Source organism: Ovis canadensis, chromosome 4 (genome assembly GCF_042477335.2).
Source record: "Ovis canadensis isolate MfBH-ARS-UI-01 breed Bighorn chromosome 4, ARS-UI_OviCan_v2, whole genome shotgun sequence".
Lineage (NCBI taxonomy): Eukaryota > Metazoa > Chordata > Mammalia > Artiodactyla > Bovidae > Ovis > Ovis canadensis.
This window is the reverse complement of record NC_091248.1, coordinates 133,656,833-133,678,399: the sequence shown is the minus strand read 5'-3', so window position 1 is coordinate 133,678,399 and position 21,567 is coordinate 133,656,833. Positions and strand designations below refer to the sequence as shown.

The 21,567-nt window shown below is 63.0% G+C and overlaps 1 protein-coding gene across 13 annotated transcripts in view; it reads right to left on the bottom strand.

Moving 5' to 3' along the window:
- Positions 1–1,461: 1,461 nt before the first annotated feature.
- Positions 1,462–21,567, bottom strand: part of DNAJB6 (DnaJ heat shock protein family (Hsp40) member B6) — a 46,361-nt gene continuing 26,255 nt past the window's right edge. For 3 of the 13 annotated variants that reach the window (XM_069587245.1, XM_069587243.1, XM_069587244.1), the window contains 6 exons: positions 20,726–20,857; positions 19,293–19,437; positions 18,815–18,885; positions 7,112–7,193; positions 5,017–5,196; positions 1,462–2,527 (listed from right to left, as the gene is read on the bottom strand). In XM_069587245.1, coding sequence (XP_069443346.1) covers positions 2,200–2,527; positions 5,017–5,196; positions 7,112–7,193; positions 18,815–18,885; positions 19,293–19,437; positions 20,726–20,857 — 938 coding nt within the window. In that variant the 3' untranslated portion in view covers positions 1,462–2,199. Of the gene's footprint in view, positions 2,528–4,876; positions 5,197–7,088; positions 7,194–18,165; positions 18,886–19,292; positions 19,438–20,725; positions 20,858–21,567 lie in introns of those variants that run through there. The other 10 variants (XM_069587251.1, XM_069587250.1, XM_069587257.1 and 7 more) reach the window with 8 other exon arrangements.

The following is a 21,567-nucleotide window of genomic DNA, read 5'->3' as shown; positions in this document are numbered from 1 at the left end:
GCAGGCCAGCGGGCCACGTGCGTGGTGGGGCATCGGCCGTCTGGGGGTGCACGGCCTCTTGGCAGGGCCTGTGGGTGGGGGATGACAGCCCCGACCTCCGGGTGAGATGTAGGCCCCCTGCTCTCGACGGGGTGACAGGCCTGCACGTCCCGGAAGGGTGGGGACCTCAGGCCTGGCTGAGAAGGTGGCAAGGGCACCTGGCTGCCTCACTGGACAGCCGGTACTCCCAGGGGCCTGTCCCCAGGTCCCCCCAGCCAGGCAGGCACAGCGGAGGGCCAGCCCAGGGAAGCTCCGAGGGGCCTCTTTAGGGAGGGAGGTGGTGTGGGGCAAGGGAGGGACCCGGCCCCCAGAGCACCCCCCGCCTCTGCCAGCTCGGTGGGGGCCATCCACTCCTGTCCGGGAGGATGGGAAGCGGGTACACACTGGGCATCTTTCAAGCCCGGAGGCCCCTGCCTGCTCCCGCCCATCCCCCACGCCTGGGCTGGGAGCCCCCCAGGGGTCCTCACCCACTCTGGTCCCAGGCCACCTTCAGGCCCCAAGGACGACACCCGCGGAGGCCGGATGCGCTGCGGACTGGGATGTGTGGACCCCTAGGCGAGCAGAGACGTGGCCTGGACCCTGAGTCCGGGGCGGGGGTGGGGGCGGGGGCGGGGGGTGGGGGGTGGTGGGTCCTAGGTCCCTCTGCTGATCTACAAAAGAAAACCTCATTCATCAGGCAGGACTATTAACGCCACTGGGGACCACGTCTTTAAGGCTCCAGCAGTAGTCTGGAAGTTTCTCCGGGGACGGGTCCTGGTTCCATGCTGCCCCGACTGAGGACGGCACACTGGCCCAACGGAGCCTCTTCTGTGAAAGTGCACCGCTTTCAAAACGACCGTTTCCAAACCTCTGCGGCCGTGAGGTCCTCAGCCCCCAACACGGGAGAAGGGGCGGTGCCTGGGAGGCCTCCTGGGGGTGAGCCCAGCCCCCTCCCGGGCCCCTGCCTCCCGGCGCAGCCCGCGGGCGGAGTCCTGGGAGGCGGGACCGCAGGGCCGAGCCGCGCGCGCGGCCTGGCCGCGTGGAGACGCACGTGCGGGCACGGCGGCTGGCTGACGCCTCGCAGATGACCGCCCCGTCCTGGGTCCCCGCAGCAGGACGCTCCGCGGGGTGGCCCACTGAGCTGGACCCCAGTCAGAGGCCGAGAGGGGGCCGGTCCTCACGGGGGCAACTCCGAGCCGTGTCCCCCTCCCTCGCCCGGGACGCAACCGCGGCCCGCCGGGACGCACTCCTACGGGACTGTCCGGCTTCCCGCGCGTCGGCAAGGCCGCTGTCTCACCGTCCCATGCTCGGTGGGGACGTCTCCCCCTGCGGTCACACGTGTCAGGGCCTAGACCCCAAAACCTCACTGGATCCCTCTTGACAGATGACGGAGAAGAGTTGCTCTGTTTACTCCTAACTGGGGTTCACAAACGATGTCGAGTGTCAGTCAGTAACGCTTAGTTTATTCACGTGGGTAGCACTTAAAATCCGTTACGCTTTCATGGTTACATTTTCCACACTAAGCATCAAACAACGTCCACTCTACCCCCCAAGGGCCCCGCACGACATCCCTCCACGGTCACCTGAAAACCATACGCGGCACGCTCGCTCCTGGTGCCCACGCTCACAGAGCCGCCCCGCACACCCGGGCCCCTGGGCAAGGGCCGCTGGCCTGTGAAAGCCCCGCGGAAGCTTCTCACGGAGCCCTCGGCGCCCGGGGGGAGGGCGAGGGGCCGCTGTTAAGGAAGGCTCTGCCAGGGCGGCTGCCTAAAGCTGGGGACCCCCGCCCGAGGCAGGGAGCTCTTTGGAGGAGCGGGGCCGAAGCTCTAGCTCTCAGCTCAGCGCACGTGCTCAGGACCCGATGAGCCCAGACCCACACTAGGAATCGGAGGTGGCCCCGCGGGACAGAAGCTTGTAGACTCCCGCCTTCCTGCCAGGAGAGCAGCTCCGGGTCCAGGAAATGGGCGAGCTGAGGTGCAGCGCGGACTGCTTGCAGAGGACGGGGATGAAAGCCGTCAGCGTGAGAGTGACTGCAGCCCTCGAGCGGCCAGGTCGCCTGGGGAAGGTCTGGCTCCCTGAAGCTCCGGGAGGGGTCGCCCGGCGTCGGAGATCACCTTCACACCGCCCTGCGCTCAAACGGAGCCTAGATTCACACACGCAGCGGCAGGAGGAGAGGGCGTGTCAGAGCATGCACACACGCCCGAGCCACGCACGGCCGGGGCGGCGGGACCCCGCGTGTGTGCCGGGCAGCGGGGGGCCGTGGCCGCCAGGGGGGACGCGCGGGCGCGGTGGGAGGGGCAGGGGCGGCCGGCGGCTCCGCCCCCCCGCCCCCCCCCCCCCCCCCCCCCCCCCCGGCCCCGGCCCCGTGCGCCCCCCGCAGGAGGCGGGCCGCACGCAAGTGCCCTCGGCTGCTCCGCCGCAGCCGTCTAGAGGGGGCCCTTGGTCGACTTCTTCTTCTTCGACTCCTCTCTGTGCTTCGGCTTCTTCCTCTTGCCGCCTTCTTTGAATCCTAAGGAGACAGGCTTGTGAGACGCTGCAGGCGGCAGTGCGTGGCTCTAAACATCCCCTCCCCGGCTGACACACCGCTCGGCAAACGCCACCTGCTCCGCATCGGAGGCCCAACAGAAACACGAGCTGACTCAATGCCCGGCAACGAAAGCCCCTCACACCAGCACCCCGGGTCCCAGAGGCCGAGTGCCTGCCCGCCTGCCCGCCCGCCCGCCCGCCCGCCCGCCGGGAGCCCACTGCCCCACGCCCGGCCCCACAACCCACCCTGAAGCACCCAGGGGTTCCTCTGTAGGCAGAAGCCCAGCAGTGACCATGTCCCGCCTTCCTGCCTGCCCGAGGCTGGGGAGAAGGACGAGGGCCCAAACCACTCGCCTTCTGGAGTTCTACCTGGAGCCAGGCACCCAGGGCCGCTCTGCACAAACGGCTCAGGGCCTGTGGGCGCGTCCACACGGATGCAGGGGGCAGGGACGCTGAGTATGGGGGAGAAGAGACGACTGTGACGTCCTGCCCAGAACCAGACCAGGGCCACTGCAGACCCATGAGCCGGCACACATGGCCCCAAGCCTGAGAAGGCCCCCTAAGCGGCCCCGGGTTTCATATTACGCAGCAGGTGCATCTCAGAGCGAAACCACTGGGGCCCCAGCCTGTTCAAAGGCCCTGCACCCACTCGGGGACCCCTTCTCAGAACCAACACCCAGTGGGCAGGGCGCTCAGGGACCCCTTCTCACAACCAACACCCGCTGGGCAGGGCGCTCAGGGACCCCCCTTCTCTCAGAACCAACATCCAGTGGGCAACACCTGGGGACCCCTTCTCAGAGGACCAACACCCAGTGGGCAGGCCTGCTCGGGGACCCCTTCTCAGAACCAACACCCAGTGGGCAGGGCGCTCAGGGACCCCTTCTCACAACCAACACCCGCTGGGCAGGGCGCTCAGGGACCCCCCTTCTCTCAGAACCAACATCCAGTGGGCAACACCTGGGGACCCCTTCTCAGAATCAACACCCAGTGGGCGGGCCCACTCAGGGACCCCCTTCTCAGAACCAACACCTGGTGGGCAACACCCGGGGATCCCCTTCTCAGAACCAACACCCGGTGGGCAGGCCAGCTCAGGGACCCCTTCTCAGAATCAACGCCGAGGTGGGTGGGCCCACTCGGGTGTCAACAGGGCTGGTGTCAACCACAGCCTCCCACCTGCAGGCACCTGGGCAGGACCCACGGCCAAGCGCGAGGCCACAGTCACTTTGCTTTTCCTGCCGAACCCTCCTCTCCCGAGACGCCCTGCAGCAGCCACTGTCCTCCCCTGCATGGGCCTGGCCTCCACTACCCACGGGCTGCATGGGCCTCACTGTGGCCCCTGGTTCCACCTCCTGACCAGACGTCTAAACAAGCGCCTCGAGGCAGGTCCTTCCAACCAGAGGGACCCCTTCCAGCCAGGAGACCCCCATCAAGTCCTGTGTGTCCAGGAAGCTGGACTCATGGCCGTGTCCCCCACCACGTCCAGCCTGCGTGCCGTCAGGGCCAGGAGGTGGCAATGAGCCCGGGGAGCATGCCCGCAGGCCCACAAGAGGCACAGCAAGCCTGTCCCGAACTCACCCAGCCCTTCTGTCCGCCTCCATCTTTCACTCGACCACCCAGAAGGTTATCTGCCATCCCTGGGGCTCTGCGGACCTGGCTCAGGGCCCAGCACACCCAGCGTCCAGCGGGCGGACACAACAAGCCCTGTCCTCAGGGGCAGCCCTGGACCTGTTCCACGTTGAGGGGGCGCCAGGGGGGCTACAGGCACCAAGCTGCCAGCAGGAAGTTCCAGGAGAAGAAAGCAGCAGGCCCTGTCCTTTCAGGTCCCTGCCTTGCCCCAGGTGCAGTCAGCCCCACTGAGACGCCATCTGTCCCTCCACCTCGTGGCCAGCTGTGGTCAGCCTGGCGACTTCCGGCCCTGAGAACCAAAGTGATCGCTGAGAACTGAGGAACAACCCCAACTATCGATTCCCGACGCCTGGCTCCAGACTCAGCCAGGTCCAGCCTGCACAGAGCCGTGCCCTCAGACGTGATACAGAACCTTCTATGGGGACCGCAGTTCACAGACCCCCATGGGCCCCCCAAGATAACGGCGGGTCAAGAAGCTGAAATAGGGCGGGACAGGGCCCGTGTGATCCCGGGCAGGAGCCCTCCACTGGAGGAGGGGGGGCCAGGTCGGCACCCGGGACACAGCGAGAGGGCCCCCAGGGGCAGAGGGCCCCAAGGCCGCGCGCATGATCAGCACGAGGGCGGGAAGCGGGGTCAAGCGGCTGACGGAGGGCTCCTGGGGGCAGGCTGTGCCCGCAGGCTCTGCCAAGTCAACACACACATGCGGTGCTGGGAGCCTGGCGCCCGTTTAATGTGGCCGCGCACGGCCGCCCCCACCCACCCGTCAGGCCAGCACGCAGCAGCACAGGAGGCGTCTCGGTCCTCGGGAGCCCCGCGGCGGCCGGGGGGCGGGGTCCCGGTGCACACCTGCGCAGAAGGCGCCCGGCGCGTCCTCGTCCTCCCCCGCGGCGTGCGCTGCCGGCCGGGGCGGGGGCGCGGGCCGCGGCGGCCGCAGCGAGCGGGCGCTGGAGCTGGCGGGCTGGGCGGGCAGCGCGCTCTGGCCTCGTCGCAGGCACTCCTCCGCGAAGGCGTCCTCGTCGGCCACACCTGAAAGCAGAGGGCGAGACGCGCGTGAGCCGGGCCGGGGCCGCGTCCTCGCGCCTGCGGGGCCGGAGCTGAGCCTCGCGGAGAGAAAGGGGGGACCAGGCTGGGCCTCGCTGGGCCCCGGGCTCAAGGATCCCGAAAGCCCCCCGTTGGCCCCGGGGCAACAGCGGGGCCGTGCTGCACGGGCATCGCCCCAGGGAGAGGGCAGGGCCGGCCGTGGGCCCTGCCGCGATGGAGGCAGCAGACTCCCCGCGTCCCCCGCGCAGGCCGGAGCGCTGCTGGAGCTCTGAGCCGAGGACCCGCACACTCGGTCACTTGTCACACCAGACAAACGGCCGAGGCCGTGCCTCCGCGCTCAGGGGTTGTGTTTCTATCAGTCTTTTCGAAAATGGGAGGAAGTTCTGCATATGATGCGAACACCAGGAACACCAGAAAGAAACAAGTGGCAGCCACCACCGAGCGACTTCCGGCTTCCTTCTCTGCAGTCACAGCGCCCTACGCGAGGGCACGCTGCCAGCAGCCCAGTAACGTGGGAAATGGGGACCCCGGGTGGTGGGGGCATGGGGTCATGCACGCCAGTGCCCCCTCAGCTGCCCCGCCCACCGCAGACCCCACTCCAGTCCCGCTGCCCCCTGGGGAGGACAAGATGACCGCTATGCTCCCGAGATGAAAGCCCTGCTCTGCCCTGGTAACCGGGCCCCAGGCCCCAGGCTCGGTGCTGTGCTGGGGCGCGGGGCCTCGCCTCTGTCCTCTCCAGACACGCCTCCTCCCCAAACCCCACACCTGCCCTGGCCAAGGAGTCCTCCTCCAGGAGCACAGGCGCTCACCCTCCAGGCGCAGCTGACTCTGGGGAGCCCAGACCCGGGGCCTGCGCCTCCAGGGCTCCTGAGCGGGCGCCGCGCCCTGCGAAGCCTCTGCCCGCCCTGCAGGCCTGGCAGGCGCCCTGGGGCGGGCCGCCACCAGCCTCATGGTCCCCTCCAGCAACACACAGGCAGGCCTGGCAGCAGGGAGGGGTACCTGGTGGTCAGCGTGGGGCCCTGGCCACCCTCACAGCAGACATCCACCCCGAGGGGCGCTGGCTGAGGAAGCAAGCCGGGCTGTGACCCTCACTCCCGGCCCCCCGCCTGCACAGGGCTGCCTCACCACCCCCGAGGGGTCACCAGCACCACGGGGACACGGGCTGTGTGCGTGAACAGAGCGCCTCTGGGACACGACCGTCTGCGGGAGGAGAGTGCGTGAGTGCAGGGGCGCGAGGCGGAGCAGGGCTGGGAGCTCCCAGGGGCCTACGGGTTGTGGGGTCCAGCACACAGACACAGGCATGACCCCCAAGTACACGGAGCACTCCGGGGGAGGGGCCCAGAGCCACAGCTAATACATGGCCGTGACGGTGACGCGGCCTCCAACCCGCAGGACGCAAGTGGGGAGGGTGGGCGGCCCAACCCTGCCGCCGAGGGCCAACCTCAGGCCCACACTGGGCTCCCGCCCACCCGGCAGGAAGCAGCCGGCTGACCACTCCCGGGGGCTTCAACGTGCTTTTGCGGGGACACCGCGCCGCCAGGTGGGGCCCAAGTGTCCAGGTGCTAGACAGGCTCACTGTGGGCAGCCACGTGCCCACAACGGCCTGGATGTGGAAGGGTGGGCATCCTGGGGGTCAGCCTGCTGCCGGTACCCACCTCGGGTCACCTCAGAACCCCAGGGCCCATCAGCTGTGCAGGAGAGGCGGGGCTCCCCCAGCCCCGTCCCGCTCAGGGAAACCCCCGGCGCGTCCGTGTGAGGGTGAGGCCAGCCCACCAGGCTGTGCGCGGGATGCCCCTCTGCTCTGGAAGGGCTCCAGGGGCGCGAGCGCACAGACAGGGGCCCCGTGGGAGCCGCAGAGCCCCTCCCGGCCCCAGCACCTCCTCAGTCCTCGGGGCTGCACCTGCCGTCTGTCTGGGCACGAAGCTCTCTGGAGACACCAGGCCCGCCGTGTGGGGCACACAGGACGCCAGGCTTCCACTCCACTGCGGGGGAGAGGGTTCGGTCCCTGGTTAGGGAACTAAGATCCCGTGTGCCCCGTGGCATATAAATAAAATGAAAAATATGTTTAAGTTCGACAGCTGCTCTTATTTTACAAAAGCACACAGCACAGAGCTCGGGGCTCGGGGCCTGGCGATCCCCCCGAAGACGGGGGCCCACTGTGGGCCAAGGGGGGACCCTCCTGGGCCCCAGGGTCCTCTCGGCATGCAGACGGCCGTCTACCCCCGACCAGGGCGCACACGCACCCTTGAGGCTGGAACCAAGGGCAGCTCGTGCACTCTCACGCGGGGTGGCCCCTCCCACACCCCCGGGCCACACCCAGCTCGGCGAGGGGCCCGTGCTGTGCTATGCTGACCCGGCACCCGCCCTGGCTCACAGCCGACTCCTGGCACCCTCCCGCCTCCTGCCTGCCGCCATGAAGCCCTCTCTCTAACGAGCACCAGGCCACAGGGTCTTTGAACCGGGCATCGTCCAGGGATGATGGAGGGGCGTGGCCTCTGGGAGCCCCTGATAAGCAGTGGTACCTGCACGGCTGGGCTCTTCACGTCACACAAGCCAGCCCCCCGCAGCGCCAGGAGCCCCGAGGCCCTGGGTCTGGAGCAGCGTGATCACGCCGCTGACCCCACAAGGTTCCCCTAAAATCCCGCCTGTGTCAGGCACCAGGAGAGGGTCCTCTGCAGGGCGGAGGGTGGGGCTTGAGAGAAAGAGAATTTGTCCCAGTAGTTCCACTGGGTACTTTCTGAAAGAGATCCTTCCATGTGTATCCACGCAAGCGCTCATAATGAACCCACTATTACACGCAGAGTAACAATGGGCATTAACAGGTTTATAAAACATGAGGCCACCATCCTCTTAGACGCAGAGGACATCACGCGGAACACCCGGCTGCAGGAGGCTCTAGCTGAAATCAAGATTGCTGGCTGCGTGCTTAGTCGCTCAGTCGGGTCCGACTCACTCCGACCCCATGGACTGTAGCCCACCAGGATCCTCTGTCCATGGGGACTGTCCAGGCCAGAATACTGGAGAGAGTTGCCATGCCCTCCTCCAAGGGATCTTCCCAACTCAGGGATCGAACTCAGGTCTCCTGCTTTGCAGGCGATTCTTTACCAGTTGATACCAGGGAATGACCTCAGATATGCAGATGATACCACCCTGATGACAGAAAGTGCAGAGGAACTAAAGAGCCTCTTGATAAAAGTGAAAGAGGAGAGTGAAAAAGCTGGCTTAAAACTCAACATTCAGAAAACTAAGATCATGGCTTCCGATCCCATCACTTCATGGCAAACAGATGGGGAAACAGTGGAAACAGTGAGAGACTATTTTCTTGACCTCCAAAATCACTACAGTGAGTGCAGCCATGAAATTAAAAGACGCTGTTCCTTGGAAGAAAAGCTACAACAAGCCTAGATAGCATATTAGACAGCAGAGACATCACTTTGCTGACAAAGGTCCAAATAATTAAACTATGGTTTGTCCATGTATAGGTGTGAAAGTTGGACTATAAAGAAAGCTGACTGCCCAAGAATTGATGACGTTGGAGAAGACTCTTGAGAGTCCCTTGGACTACACGGAGATCCAACCAATCCATCCTAAAGGAAGTCAGTTCTGAATATTCACTGGAAGGACTGATGTCAAAGCTCCAATACTCTGGCCACGTGATGTGAAGAGCTGACTCACTGAGGACTCTGATGCTGGGGAAGACTGAGGGCAGGAGAAGGGGCCTGCTAAGAGGATGAGACGGTTGGATGGCCTCATGGATCTGATGGACACGAGTTTGAGACAGTGAAGCACAGGGAGGCCTGGTGCGCTGCAGTCCACGGGGTCGCAGAGTCAGACAGAACTGAGCGACGGGACCACCACCATCCTCAAAACCATGCTCGGCGGCAGGCGACACAGACCGCTGCTAGAACACGCTCCCCAGAGCGAGCGCACGCACACGCTGAGCACTGGCAAGCCCGCCCCGCGAGGCCCAGGCTGCGACCGCAGCTGGGACCAGGCCCGGGTGAGGCGGGCTCGCGCCTCCCACAGCTTCGAGACAAAAGCAAGCACCCAGGAGGAGCAGCACCAGCGGGCATGGGCCCAGTTGGCATCTCAGAGCCATGGCCAGCCTCTGCTGGGTCCCCACGCGCTGCAGCCAGGCCCAGCCCGGGAGCTGCCCCGACAACCACGCAACGTGCACGGCAGGGCCTGCAAGGCGCCCAGCAACGGGCATGCGCACCCCCAGCCCAGGCCCCGAGCCAATGACCCAGACGCCTCCAGCCTCTCCCCGGGCAGCAGCGTCCAGAGAAGAGACGGCTCTGCCCTCAGGGCGCCGGGGCCACACGTGCCAGTGCCCCCACTCCCCGCCCAGGAGCCAGACGCCCCACCCCAAGGGGGCACGGGACACTCCTGGCAGAGGCAGGGCCAGCGCTGGAGACAGAGGTGCCTCAGACAGCTGGGGCAGCCTCGCCCGTGTCCGCTCTGGGGCTCTGGGTCACGCTGCCCTGGCCTCGTGCCCACAGCCTCCCCGGCACCCATGTCCTCCTGAAAGACCTGTCCCCACTCCCAGGGCTGCGTGCACCCCCATCAGGGTGGGAGGCCAGGGCCCCAGGGTAGGTCTCTGCTCAAAGGCGGAGCAGGTCAGGAGCCAGCCAGCCCACAGCCGTGGCCGCAGGCCCAGCCCCCAGCCCTTGCGCCCCTGGGAAACAAGGCGCCCCTGGGGCAAGGACAGATGCGGCTCCTTCCTGGGAAAGCCCAGGGCAGCAGAGGCGTCCCAAGCTGCGAGGGGACGAGCCTCAGCGAGGCCTGGGAAGACTGTTCACCGGCCACCCCCTGCACTCAGCCCACAGGGCCTGGACGGGGGCCTGGTGCCTGGAGACAGACTCCGGGATGTGCCTGCACTGCTGAGACGCCGGATCTGCGGGACCGCCATGGAGCCTCGAGGTTGCCGGGCCGCAGGTGTCCGAGCCCACCCTCGGTTTTGGGCTGGAGAGCCTGTTTCTCATGGGGCCACCGGTCCTTGGAGGCCCTTAGGGTCCTGATTTCAGGCGGCAGGAGGGCGGGACAGATGCACCGGCCGCGAGTCCAGTGCGAGAGACACGCCGCCCGAGGCCCCCGCCACCGCGACAGTGCCCGGGCTGCAGCCCCCGACGGCAGACGCTGCCCAGGAGGCCGACAGAGGGCCTTCCCTAAGGACAGGGTGTCCCCACCCCAGGAAACGTCTGCAGCCAGGAGTCTTGCACTTTAAGTCGCAGCCTTGGGCCCTGCGATGCTCAGCTGCTACACTCAGGGCCAGGGCCCCACACGGCGAGCCTCCATCTCTCCTTCCCCCGGGTCCCCTCTGCACTCACAACCCCGGCCCCGGGGCGACCCCCAGGCTGACCCCCAGCCCTGCTGTGGACGATTCAACAATGGCCCAGGGCTGCTCCTCGCCAAACAGAAACCTCCTCTAGAAAAAGCCCGCTGTCCGCCAAGGGTCACAGAACGCAGAGTGCCCCTGCTGAAGGCTCCCGCTGCAGGCCAGCCCACACCTGCAGGGGACAGCCCCCCACCAACCCACCCACCACGGCACGGCACCAAATCCTCCGGAGTCCACGCACTGCCCCTGCGGCACGACCTAAAATTCCAGGAGCTTAAACCAGCAGTGACGGCCACCGCCATCCCACCCCCACACCTAACATCGCTCCTGCTGAAAACCAGCCACGTTCTGGGCTGCTTCCTACAGCTGCTTCTGAGCTTTCCATACAATACCATCAGTTAATTGTAAGACACTCCTCTCCTATGAGAATTCACCGTGCGTCTTGTTTCAACAACTTACTACATAAACGCAAAGCACGCCACGAAGGACAGTCAGTCACATCCAATCCAACCACCCAGAGCTGACTGGGTGCCACTTCTGCTCGCCTTCTCCGTGCGCAGGAACTAACCACCAACGCGCAGGAACTAACTGGAGCTCCTGTGGGTTACCTCTCCGCATCCCTTCACTTGGGGAACTACACACACACACCAGAGACCATCCTGCCCCGTGGCTCCAAGCGAGATAAAGTTTCAACACAAACCACGACCTGCAGCCCCTGCACAGAAGCTCGGTGGCGTCAGCGAGCAGCTATGAGGGGAATGCCCCAGCAGCGGCCACACACACGGCCGGGACCCCAAACGCTTGGCTTTCCTCAGATGGAGCCCCAGCACGGGCAGGGATCCGGCTGACAACCTGCAAACGGAAGCAAACCTCCTCGTGTAAAAACAGTCGCTTTTCCCTAATGTGTACAACCCCCCCAGGCCTCGATGGCGGCTGCTTTTTGCTCTTCTCTGTTGAGGGAGTGGGCGGGGTTAATCCCACGCTTCCCCACATCAGGAATCCCACTGACACACACTGCGATTACTCAAACACCCAAAAATGCACCAGCGGCCCAAGAGGGGACCCCAGGGTGCAGAGCCTGGTATGCGTCGTTCTCACAGGGCTCAGTGCCGGCCCCAGGTGGGGACGCAGACCCACGGGGCGAGGAGGGAGCCAACCCCAGGAGACTGGGGACAGGAGACACGAAACGTGGGCCTCAACCACAGGCAGAGCACACGGGGCGCAGGCCTCAACCACAGGCAGACGGAGAAGGCAGGGGGCAGCAGGGAAGAGTCAGGACGGGAGGGACGTGGCTGGGTGTGGAGGCCAAGGCCACAGCAAGAGCCTCCCGTGTTGCCACCCCAGCCTAAGCGCTGCAGGGCATCCACGCCGCTGAAGCCCCAGGGGGCCGGCTGCCCCAGCAGCGCTCGGGAGAGGCCCGGTGCTCTCACCCTGCCCTGAGGCAGCCCCCACGCGCGCCCCCCTCCCCCGAGCGCCTGCAGGGCTCATCACAAGGGGCGTCCATGCGCCTCGGGCTGCTCCAGACACGGCCCACTGCTCACACACCAGGGGTGGACTGCTAGAGCCCCGAGGGACAGCCACCAGGAAGGTGGAGGCCAGCCGGGCCCGCTGGTGCGCCCAAGGGCCCCCGACCCCCGTCCAGGCCCCTGCGCACCCGGCGAGAGCCCAGCAGCTCGCCCAAAGGCCCCTCCCCCACAGTGCCCCCTCCCCTCCCTGGCAGAGCCCCCAGCCCGCAGAGCCCCAGGCCTGAGGCCCTTTCCCTCCCACTCGGCTAGCAGAGCCCCCTCCCCTCCCCTGCAGAGCCCCCAGCCCACAGAGCCCCCGTCCCCTGAAGAACTCCTCCCCTTTCCCAGAGCCCCCTCCCCTCACCTGCAGAGCCCCAAGCCCCACAGGGCCCCCAGGCCCACGCCGCCTCCCAGAGAGACGGCTGGCTGGCTCCTGGAAGAGGCCCCAAGAGAAGCTGGGTCAGGGCCAGGCAGGACTGGTGAATGGCCAGGGCCCCTGAGCACCTGAGGGGCGGCCTGGGCCCTCCCCAGCTCAGTCTGCACTCAGGAGGAAGCAGGGCCCTCCCCAGGATGACTGAAGGCCACCCCCACAGACACTGACCAACAGAAGCCATCAGAGGGCCGGCTGCTGCAGGGCCCCACGGCCACAAAATCTGACTTTTCTCAAGACACCATTTAAGCGACGTAAAAATCTCAGAATGAGTGAGTCTAGTGTAGTGTTGATATCCATTAAATATTTTTTAAAAACCTCTATTACCTAGACTAGCAGACATGTGCCAAGGAACTCGCAAGCATTTCATCAAAATACCCCACCAGCGGGCACCACAGTGGCAGCGCCACCTGGGTGGCAAGAAGACCCAGAGGACAGGACGACGCGAGAGCCCCCAGTGGGGGGCGCCACACAGGGCTTCAGGGGTGCCAACACTGGCAAGAGATCTGGGAGCAGGCTGCGTGATCTCAACACATGCCAAAGCTCCAAGTAATCAAAGCCACACATGGACAAATACCAGCAAAAATACGTGAAAGAAAACTACAAAACGTCCAGACGCGCAATGTGTACGCCGTTCAACCAGAGGCTACCCCCAGACACAACAGTTTCCAGTCAAATGAGCGCGTGGCAGCTGACAAGGGGGAGGACTCCGTCAAGGTGAGCAGACAGCAGACGGCGATGGGACAGGCGCCCCGAGATCCGAGGACGGCTACAGGGACACAGGGATGCCCGATGCTCACCCTCCAGCAGAGGCTCCGCGTCATCTCATGCGCGAGGAGTCCCCCGCTCCCTGCAGGAGTTACCTAACGACTACCAGCTTTCAACGCACACACATCTGCGCCCGATTATTCCACGTCGTCCAGGCGCCGAGTTCAGCGGGACCTCTCCTACAGGAACACCACCCCACACAGACACACAGATGGTCAAAGAACAAGCGAACATCCACGCTTCACCGGGCAGCACCATCCTGGGGCAGGGGCAGGGGCCGCAATGGACGCCCACGGCCACCAGCAGACCACGGCTGGAACAGCTGCCCCGGCCACACCGGCAGGGCCACAGCCGTTCCAGAATCAACTGGAACCCAGACCCCGTGTGGCAGGATGCCAGCAGCCAGGCCCCGGACTCCACAGGAGCCTTCCCCGACTTCCTCAGACTCGAGCCCAGGTCAGCCGCACTCGGGCCCCTCACCCAGCCCCCAGAGAAGGGGCGCAGACACAGGACTCAGAGGGACCGCCTCTCTTCTCGCCCAGCTCTGGGCTCCGCGTCGCCTCCACACGTGGCAGGGCCTCGGGCTGCCAGCTCCGGTGAGGGGAAAGCTCGTCAGCGTGGGAAGACAGTAGCAGGAAAGGCCGGCAGGGCCTGCCTGCACTGGCCTGCAAGGGGCGCAGCCATGCCAACGGGAGGCCCCGTCTCCCTCTCAGGCAATGCTGGGGTGTGCTGTCAACCCCTGGGTAAACGCACCATCCTTCTAGGAGCTCCAGGAGCACCTTTAGTTAGAAGGCAAGTCCACTTCATTCCACTTTTAAGTGTAAATGCTCTTTAAGAGGTCAAATCACGTGGGGTGATTTTTTGGTGCAAGCAGAAAAAAGTGCTTTTTGAATGTCAGCAAACATCTCAAAGGTGGTGGGATCACAGCCCGCTAGGCTCCACTGTCCACAGGACTCCCCTCCACACAGGAATACTGGCATGGGTGGCCATTTCCTTCTCCAGGGGATCTTCCCCACCCAGGGATCGACCTCCCATCTCCTGCGGCCCATGCGTCGGCAGGGGGATTCTTAACCCGAGCCACCTGGGAAGCCCAGTACATGGCGTATCGCACATCACACAGCTCCTGCGTCTGGACTATTCTAAGTCACTTCCACCCCTCACCTCCCGCCTGCGCCTCGGTGCTGACCCCCACCCCACAGTGCTGGGCTGTCCACCCGGGGTACACCGACGTGTACACGTGACTGGCACAGCACGTGTGCAGTACTCTGGGCAGCCGCTGGACTCGGGCCGCAGCAATCTGGCCACTTCTCAAGGCGCTGGTACTTGACATCCTTTTAATGGAATTATGACTCCCCATTTTAAGCTGGGAAGTCGCCTGCAATTACTGCTTAAAAAAGAATCACAGGCACATGGCTCTTTAGACTTCCGATACCTAGTAACAACTGTGTGCAAACTGAAACGTTCTGTGTACTGATCCTCACAACCACCAACATACCGCAAATCATTGAAAAAAAAAAAAAAGAACAGAAGCCTAACGCGCAGATGTCTCTCAAGCCCGGGGGCTCTGGCGTGGAGGGGCGGCTGCAGGACGAGGAAGGCCCCAGAAGGCCGAGGGCTGAGCACATCCACCAAGGCAGGCCGCCCACTGCTGAGCGCCCGCCCGAGTGGGGCTCCGCAGGGGCAGGGTGGCACACACCCCCAGGAGACAGCACGGTCCCTGCAGAGCAGGGAGCGGGGAGGCCACGCCGCACCCGCTCCAGCACTCCCGGGACCGGGGGCCTGCAGCCTGGGCTCGCTCCCCCGGCTCCTGGGCCTCCCGCAACACCAGGCCAATGGAGAGGGCAGGGAGGGCGCAGGCCGTGGGCCAGGCACCCCTCCAGGGGCAGATGAGCCCTCTGCGGGGAGAGACGGCCGACGCGTAATCCGCTGCGGCATCTGCTGAGACCGAACCACCAGCAACCACGATGCACTGGTCCAAAGAACCGGAATGGCACACCCGGAGGCGTCAAGGCCTCCCACGCCGGACGCGGGGGTCACGGGGGGGCGGGAGGCCCGGGGAACAAGGCGCCCGGCTCACGGCACCACTGCCAGGGCTGCAGGGGCGAGCCCTGCGGGGGGCAGGCACCCTGCTGACCACACGATAGACGCCTCGGGCAGGCCCAGCGCCCCAGCGCCGGTGCAGGGAGGCAGCGCAGGAACGGCCAGCCCGCCCTCGTGGGCCCTGTCCTCCCACGGCTGCTGGGATGCAGAACACGACTCTGCTCTCTGAGAACCGCGTCAGAGGGAAAGGGGAAGACGTCCAGCCACGGTTTCCACGAGGCGCACACCTCACCCGGTCCAAACCTCAGTCAAGGCCCAGGGGGGCAGTCTGGTGAGACGGGTGGACGGAGCGTGAGCAGAGAGCAAGCAACGGGCCTTGCGAGGTCCAGTCCCCCCGCTCACCGGCAGGACGACGCTGCCGCGTCCCAGCAAGGCCTAGTCCTGCACACCCCTCATCACCGTGATGCTGAGATTCCTGCTCACAGAGAAAGAGCTACCATGACCTCCCTTCCTCTGACCCTGATAAGTAGCAAGACAGTATGACTAGTCACCAAAAACAGGGAAACAAAAAAGTCTTACCACATTTTCATTGCTGGTTACGCTCAGTACTAAATCTCCATCTAGCTAAGTCAATTCATTACAACTGCAAGGACTAGCAGATTCAAAGGTGCGAGATAAGGACGGAAACTCACCACATGAGCAGTTCTAGAAGCAGAAGCCTCACACTAAAGGACGCAGCCAAGAATGACAGGAAGGAACCGATGATTCAGGCCAACACCTTTACACCTGTGCCACTAAACCACCCCCTCTGAAAGCAGCAACCACCTCGAGCATCACTCAGGCGGGGCAGGATCCAGGGTTTAAAGTAAAAAGCCATGGGTCACACACATGCAGTCTAACCTCAGACCACACAGCAACAAGGGAGCAAACTCACTCAGCAACCCTTGCTCCAAAGCCCCCTGACACCGCAGTGATCACCCGTCTTGGCTGACCACTTCCTGACGACTAACCACTGAGAAACAAGACCACTAACACCTGATCAGAAAGTTGCTGCTGGATTCTCTGCTGGATTCTGGTGACGAGAGACCGCCCCTGCAGAGGCCAAGCACAGCTGGTGGGCGACCAGGCAGGCAGGGCGAGGCTTCAGCAGACAAGGGGGTGAGAACCGAGAGGAACGACGCCGGCCCACGATAGTGGCCGAGACCCCGGCAGACCAGACCCGGGGCACAGGCGCTAGCTGCGGGCGGTCTACAGCTGTCTCCGCAGACCTCCACAATGTGCCCTGCACGGACCGTCGGGAGGAGGAAAGGGGAGCAGGCGCAAACACCGGGATCGTCCGGATCACAGAAACCCTGGCTGGGCTTCGGAACGCAAGCCTGAACCTTTGGAGCCTGGAAATGACAGGGCAGAGGCACCCGCCGTCGGGAAGGGGCGCGAAGACGAGGAAAGAGAAACAGCGTGAGCACCGCTGTCCCCTTGAGACTGGGCTCCAAGGGCTCCACGAACGTGCAGAGTGCACAGGCGACGAGACCGTCTGGAGCTTGGCCACCAGCAGCCTAGCGGGGAGCGGGGCCCAGTCTCCTCCCGCAGACCCCCGGAGCTCCAGGAAGACCTTCAACCACGAGTGCAGGGACCAGCCAAGGAGCAGCATCTCGAGGACAGTGAGAAGCCGCTGCCCGCGGGGCCGGGCGCTCTGGCGGCGCCGCACCCAGCAGCCTGCCCGCACACAGCCACACCCCAGCACAGGGCCGAAGGCTGCAGACAACCGCCCGCCCGCGTCCCAGGGCGCTGGGAAGAAGGCCCCACCGCGCCGAGCTCTCCGCCCGCGTCACCGATGGGCCTATCCATGGTTGTGCTAACACCAGCGCCTCCCCGAGCGGGGACGGTGGCACCCCCAGAGGACTGTCGCCGGCAGACGGCCCTCTCCCCCTGCGCTCGGCCAACCCAGGGGTGCGCTCTCAGGCACCAGGACCGCTGAGGGGCGCACCAGACTCCTCTTCACTGACCTGGTGTCCCGAGGCGGCCTTGAACCTGTTCTCCTCAGCAGTTCATCCCACCCGTCAGACACCGATTTCAAGTCCCGGGACCCTCTCCCTGAGTGACTGAGGCCAGCCACGTCTGGGCTGACAGCACAGACGCAGCACGCCCCCGGGGCCAGGCCATTCCCCCCAGGCCAGGCCGTTCCCCCAGGCCAGGCCATTCCCCCCAGGCCAGGCCGCTGCCCCCAGGCCAGGCCGTCGGCCGGGCGGACTTCACAGCGCGGCTTCCCAGCGTGACCGCCCACACCTCGCCGGCCCTGTATGCTAGGACGGAGCCGCGCGGCCGCACTTTCCTCGCCTCCCTGGGCCCAGGGGTCTCCTCGTGCTCACATTCACGTCTGCGTTGCTTCTTTGAATAGCTTCTTCTAGCGGCCTCACACTGTTTAGATTCAGAACAAACTTGAGTAGGGCAGTAAGAAGACCACCTGGCTCTCGTGTAATACCCCTCTGACTGGAATTCCAGTTATCAGTGGCAATTATGACAGATCACACTGATGGAAAAACAAAAGAAAACCCCTTTATGTCCGCCCACGCCAGCGTCATTACGTGACCGTCCTAGGCACGTTACCTTTCAACGAGCTGGTGTCAAACACAGCCTAGAGAACTGGGAAGGAAGGGAATGTGGACAGCTGGTTCCCCCTCCCTGAAGAAATGTCCAATAAACTGCTGATCATTACTCCACACCAAAAGGGAGTTTTCAGACACTCTCCAAATGCATCAAAGAGCACATGTCAATAAGGTCCAGACACAGAACGCAGGACTCCAGGAGCCCGGCGCGGAGTCACACACACACAGGACAGGCCCCACTCGGGAAAGAATGCACCGAACACATTTGCATTTATTTTCTTTTTTTTTTTTAAAAGCAAATGACAAAGACCCAGTTTACCAGCTTAACTTTTTTAAACCTAAGCTTAACATTACATATTTAAACAATTGTCAAAACTTACTAAGTTGCCAGCATTCATGCACGACTGAAAACATCCTCAATGCACATTAAACCAGAAATGCATCACCATTAACGTATTAATATCGTCACTGCTAAATACTGAAAACACTGAGATTATCTTGTGGAAGAGTCATCCTGGCAATGTTAACTTCACAGCAGGCTGAGACTACTCGGCTCACGTTTCAAACACAATGGAAAAGCAGTCCGTGCTGGTGTTAGTGTACGAAAGAGTCACGGCCACCTTGGATTACGTTTAATAAAAAGCAAAGTGCATACAGAGATTTACAACAATTTTAAAGACAAATAAAATGGTCCTATTACGTGGTCCCAACAGTAAACTCAAAAGTCTATGACAAACAGGGCTCCGACGAGCTGCGTATAAATACTTTAGATTAGGTACAGTTATACTGAAAGTCGAGTTCGTTTGAAATCTTCAAAAAAATGTTCCTGTTAATCCTCGCATGGCGCGTGCCAGAGTTAGGGTTCTGCTACGCGCGTGCGTCAGCTACTTGTTATCCAAGCGCAGCAGCTGCTCCTTACCATTTATCGTCAAGGACTTCAACTGGCCGTCTTCTTCAACTTCCACCCTTTCTTGACCATTCTCGACAATCCTGCGGGAGGGGAGGCAAGGGGGATAGCACACGCCTTAAGATCGTCATCTGAGGTGAGCAGGCCTGCCTGTGGACCTGAGCGCGCACCTTCAGAGGACCCGCCGCGGGCGCCCCTGAAGCCAGCGACTCTGTGGCGGAAGCCAGCGTCCTGAGCGCGGGCGCCTCTGGCTGAGCACAGGCAGCAGCTGCCGAAGCGGCCAAGGCGCTACAACGGAGGCACTGCCATCCCAACGCACCCCTGCACGCTGGACGGAGCAACATCCAATGTGCCACAGGAAGCAGACATCTCAAAGGACAAGCTCTGATCGGAGGGGGCCCAGATGGCCCAGACACCCTGCCCTTCCCGGGGGTGGCACCGGTGATGCCCCCCACACCTATGCCTGAGAACACAGACGCCAGGCCCGCACCTCTTGGTGGTGATCTTCCTGCCGTTCACCACTTTCGTCGACGTCGATACGGACTTGTAGTTGCCCATCCCACTGCCGCCGAAGGCCGAGGAGGAGGAGAACGCCGTAAGGCCCCCGTGGCCTAGTGAGCCGAAGGAACCGAACCCTGTAAGAGACAGCAGAGGGGTCAGAGATGAGCGCAGCACGCGCAGCCAGCCCAGGGAAGCAGACGCAAGCCCCTGTGGAGCCGCCCGGCCACCTCCCCTACCGACGGGCCAGCACCCTGCCCCCACACATCTCACAGGATGGAGCAAACCCCACCACAGACTGGCACACCCAACAAGCTTCTGCTGGCTCCCTGTAACTGTGACCACAGGGGATACAAATCTCAATTGCCAGGAAGCTGAAATAATTTTAGCAAGAATGCCACAATTATCAGGAGAAGTATGGGTCTGGAGTTCCTGGACTAACTCTCAGCTATGAGGTGTTCACCTAGGACATGAACCCTGACTCTCAGAAGTCACAACAAAGCAAGTCCACTCTGGGCTGGGGCTGAGGCTGCTCTGCCTGTTGGAGCCCGCTGCCTGTCCCATCCTGAATGCCCCCTTACAGCAGAAACATGCCCTCCCCACGGCTCCTTAAAAGGGAGGACGGCATGCCACACACACTCCTTAAGTGAAATGCTCTGACAGGCTTGCCCAGCTTTCTTCTCTGACTCTCCCTTAACTCCCGGCACACCACGTGGCATCTGAGGAGAGGGCCTGCCGGAGGGAGGCACAGCTGCACTGGCCCTGGGCGGCACAGACCCCTGGCTTCGGAGGAGCAGAGTCTGGGCGCCGCGTCCCCTGTGCTGCCCACAGAGCGTGGGACACTCACACAAGGGAGGCCCAGAACAGACAGAGGAGCTGGGCGAGCACCAGAGAAGAGCTGAGACTCCAACTCTCCACGCGAAATGCGGCTGCGCCAGGCTGTGTGCCTGACTCCAGCGGATGGATGGCCTCCAGTGCCACGCGCCAAACCGCACCAGTAGACTCGGCATGGCACACGCAGGCCCCACTACAGCCTTAGCTCCTGACCCCATCGACTAGGACTCCCCAGGACATTTTTTTTCCTTAAACTGCTGAGGAGGTTAGATTAAAAAGGATTTAATGAGATTATCTGAGTTATTCCAGTTATTTATCCCAAAACCTCACTCCTTTTAACCAAGAATTTCATTAAATACTGGCCTTTAACAGTGAAGATCTGAAGTAGGTTCTCAAGTATAACATCTCTTTGGAAAATTAGGGCGGGGGTGGGCGGGAATGCGGGTTACTAAGCAAAGGTCTGTATATACACAAACAGTGGCAAACCCAAGCTGCTCCACAAAAGGCCTGTGCACACTACAGAGTGCCCTGAATGGCAGAAGCCTGCGCGGGCGCCCACTCAGACACCAGGGGAGTCTGAGGGTGTGGTACCTGCATCAAAGGAAGGAAACCCCCCTCCAAAGGGGGGAAATCCGCTGAAAGCAGAGAAGAACGAGCCCGTGCCTCGGCTCCGGCTTCCGCGGGGGCCCCTTCGATTCCCAAAGAAGTCCTCAAACGGGTCTTCTAAAAAGAAACAGAAGTGCTTAGTGAAGCCTTGACCCCAGGGTGCTTCTCCACAGGAGAGCTGCGAAGGGAATGCGAGCAGTGCCTCCTGACACAGTTCCAGCAGGAGCAGAGCTTCTCCCCAGCGCAGCTCGCCTTCAGAGCGATCCCCCTAACCTGCGGCTTTACCGCGGTTGCCGAGACTCATCTGAAACCAGGACACAACGTGCCCCAACATAAAGCTCAGGGTCATCAACACGCACCGCAGACTGAGCAGAGAGCTGGGGGCAAAGCTGTCCACACGGAGCTCTTTCTGGTGGCTGTCACCAATCAATGAGCACTTACTGAAAACATGAATTAGACAAACTTTTAAAACTCACTGAGGTTCCCTATTAAGTTCACTATGAAATCAATCGGTGCTGTATTTTTTCTAGGAAATGGGAATTCTCTGAGAAATAAAAGCAAGGACTCCTGACAGATGGTTCAGAGAAACAAACCCATGACACAGAAGCAAGAGAACCGGCACGGCCTATTTCTAAGCCAGGCAGGCGTGGCCAAAGCAGGAGGTCCACGCGTCTGGGTGGCGAAACGAACAGGCGAACAGTGAGCAGAACACGGTCATGAGCATGCAGGCGAGCGGGGACTGCGGCTCACAGCACACCCCGCGCACAGGCGACCATGACTGGGAACCCCCCAGGTAGCCGGCAGTGACCAGAGGCAGACCTGAGCTG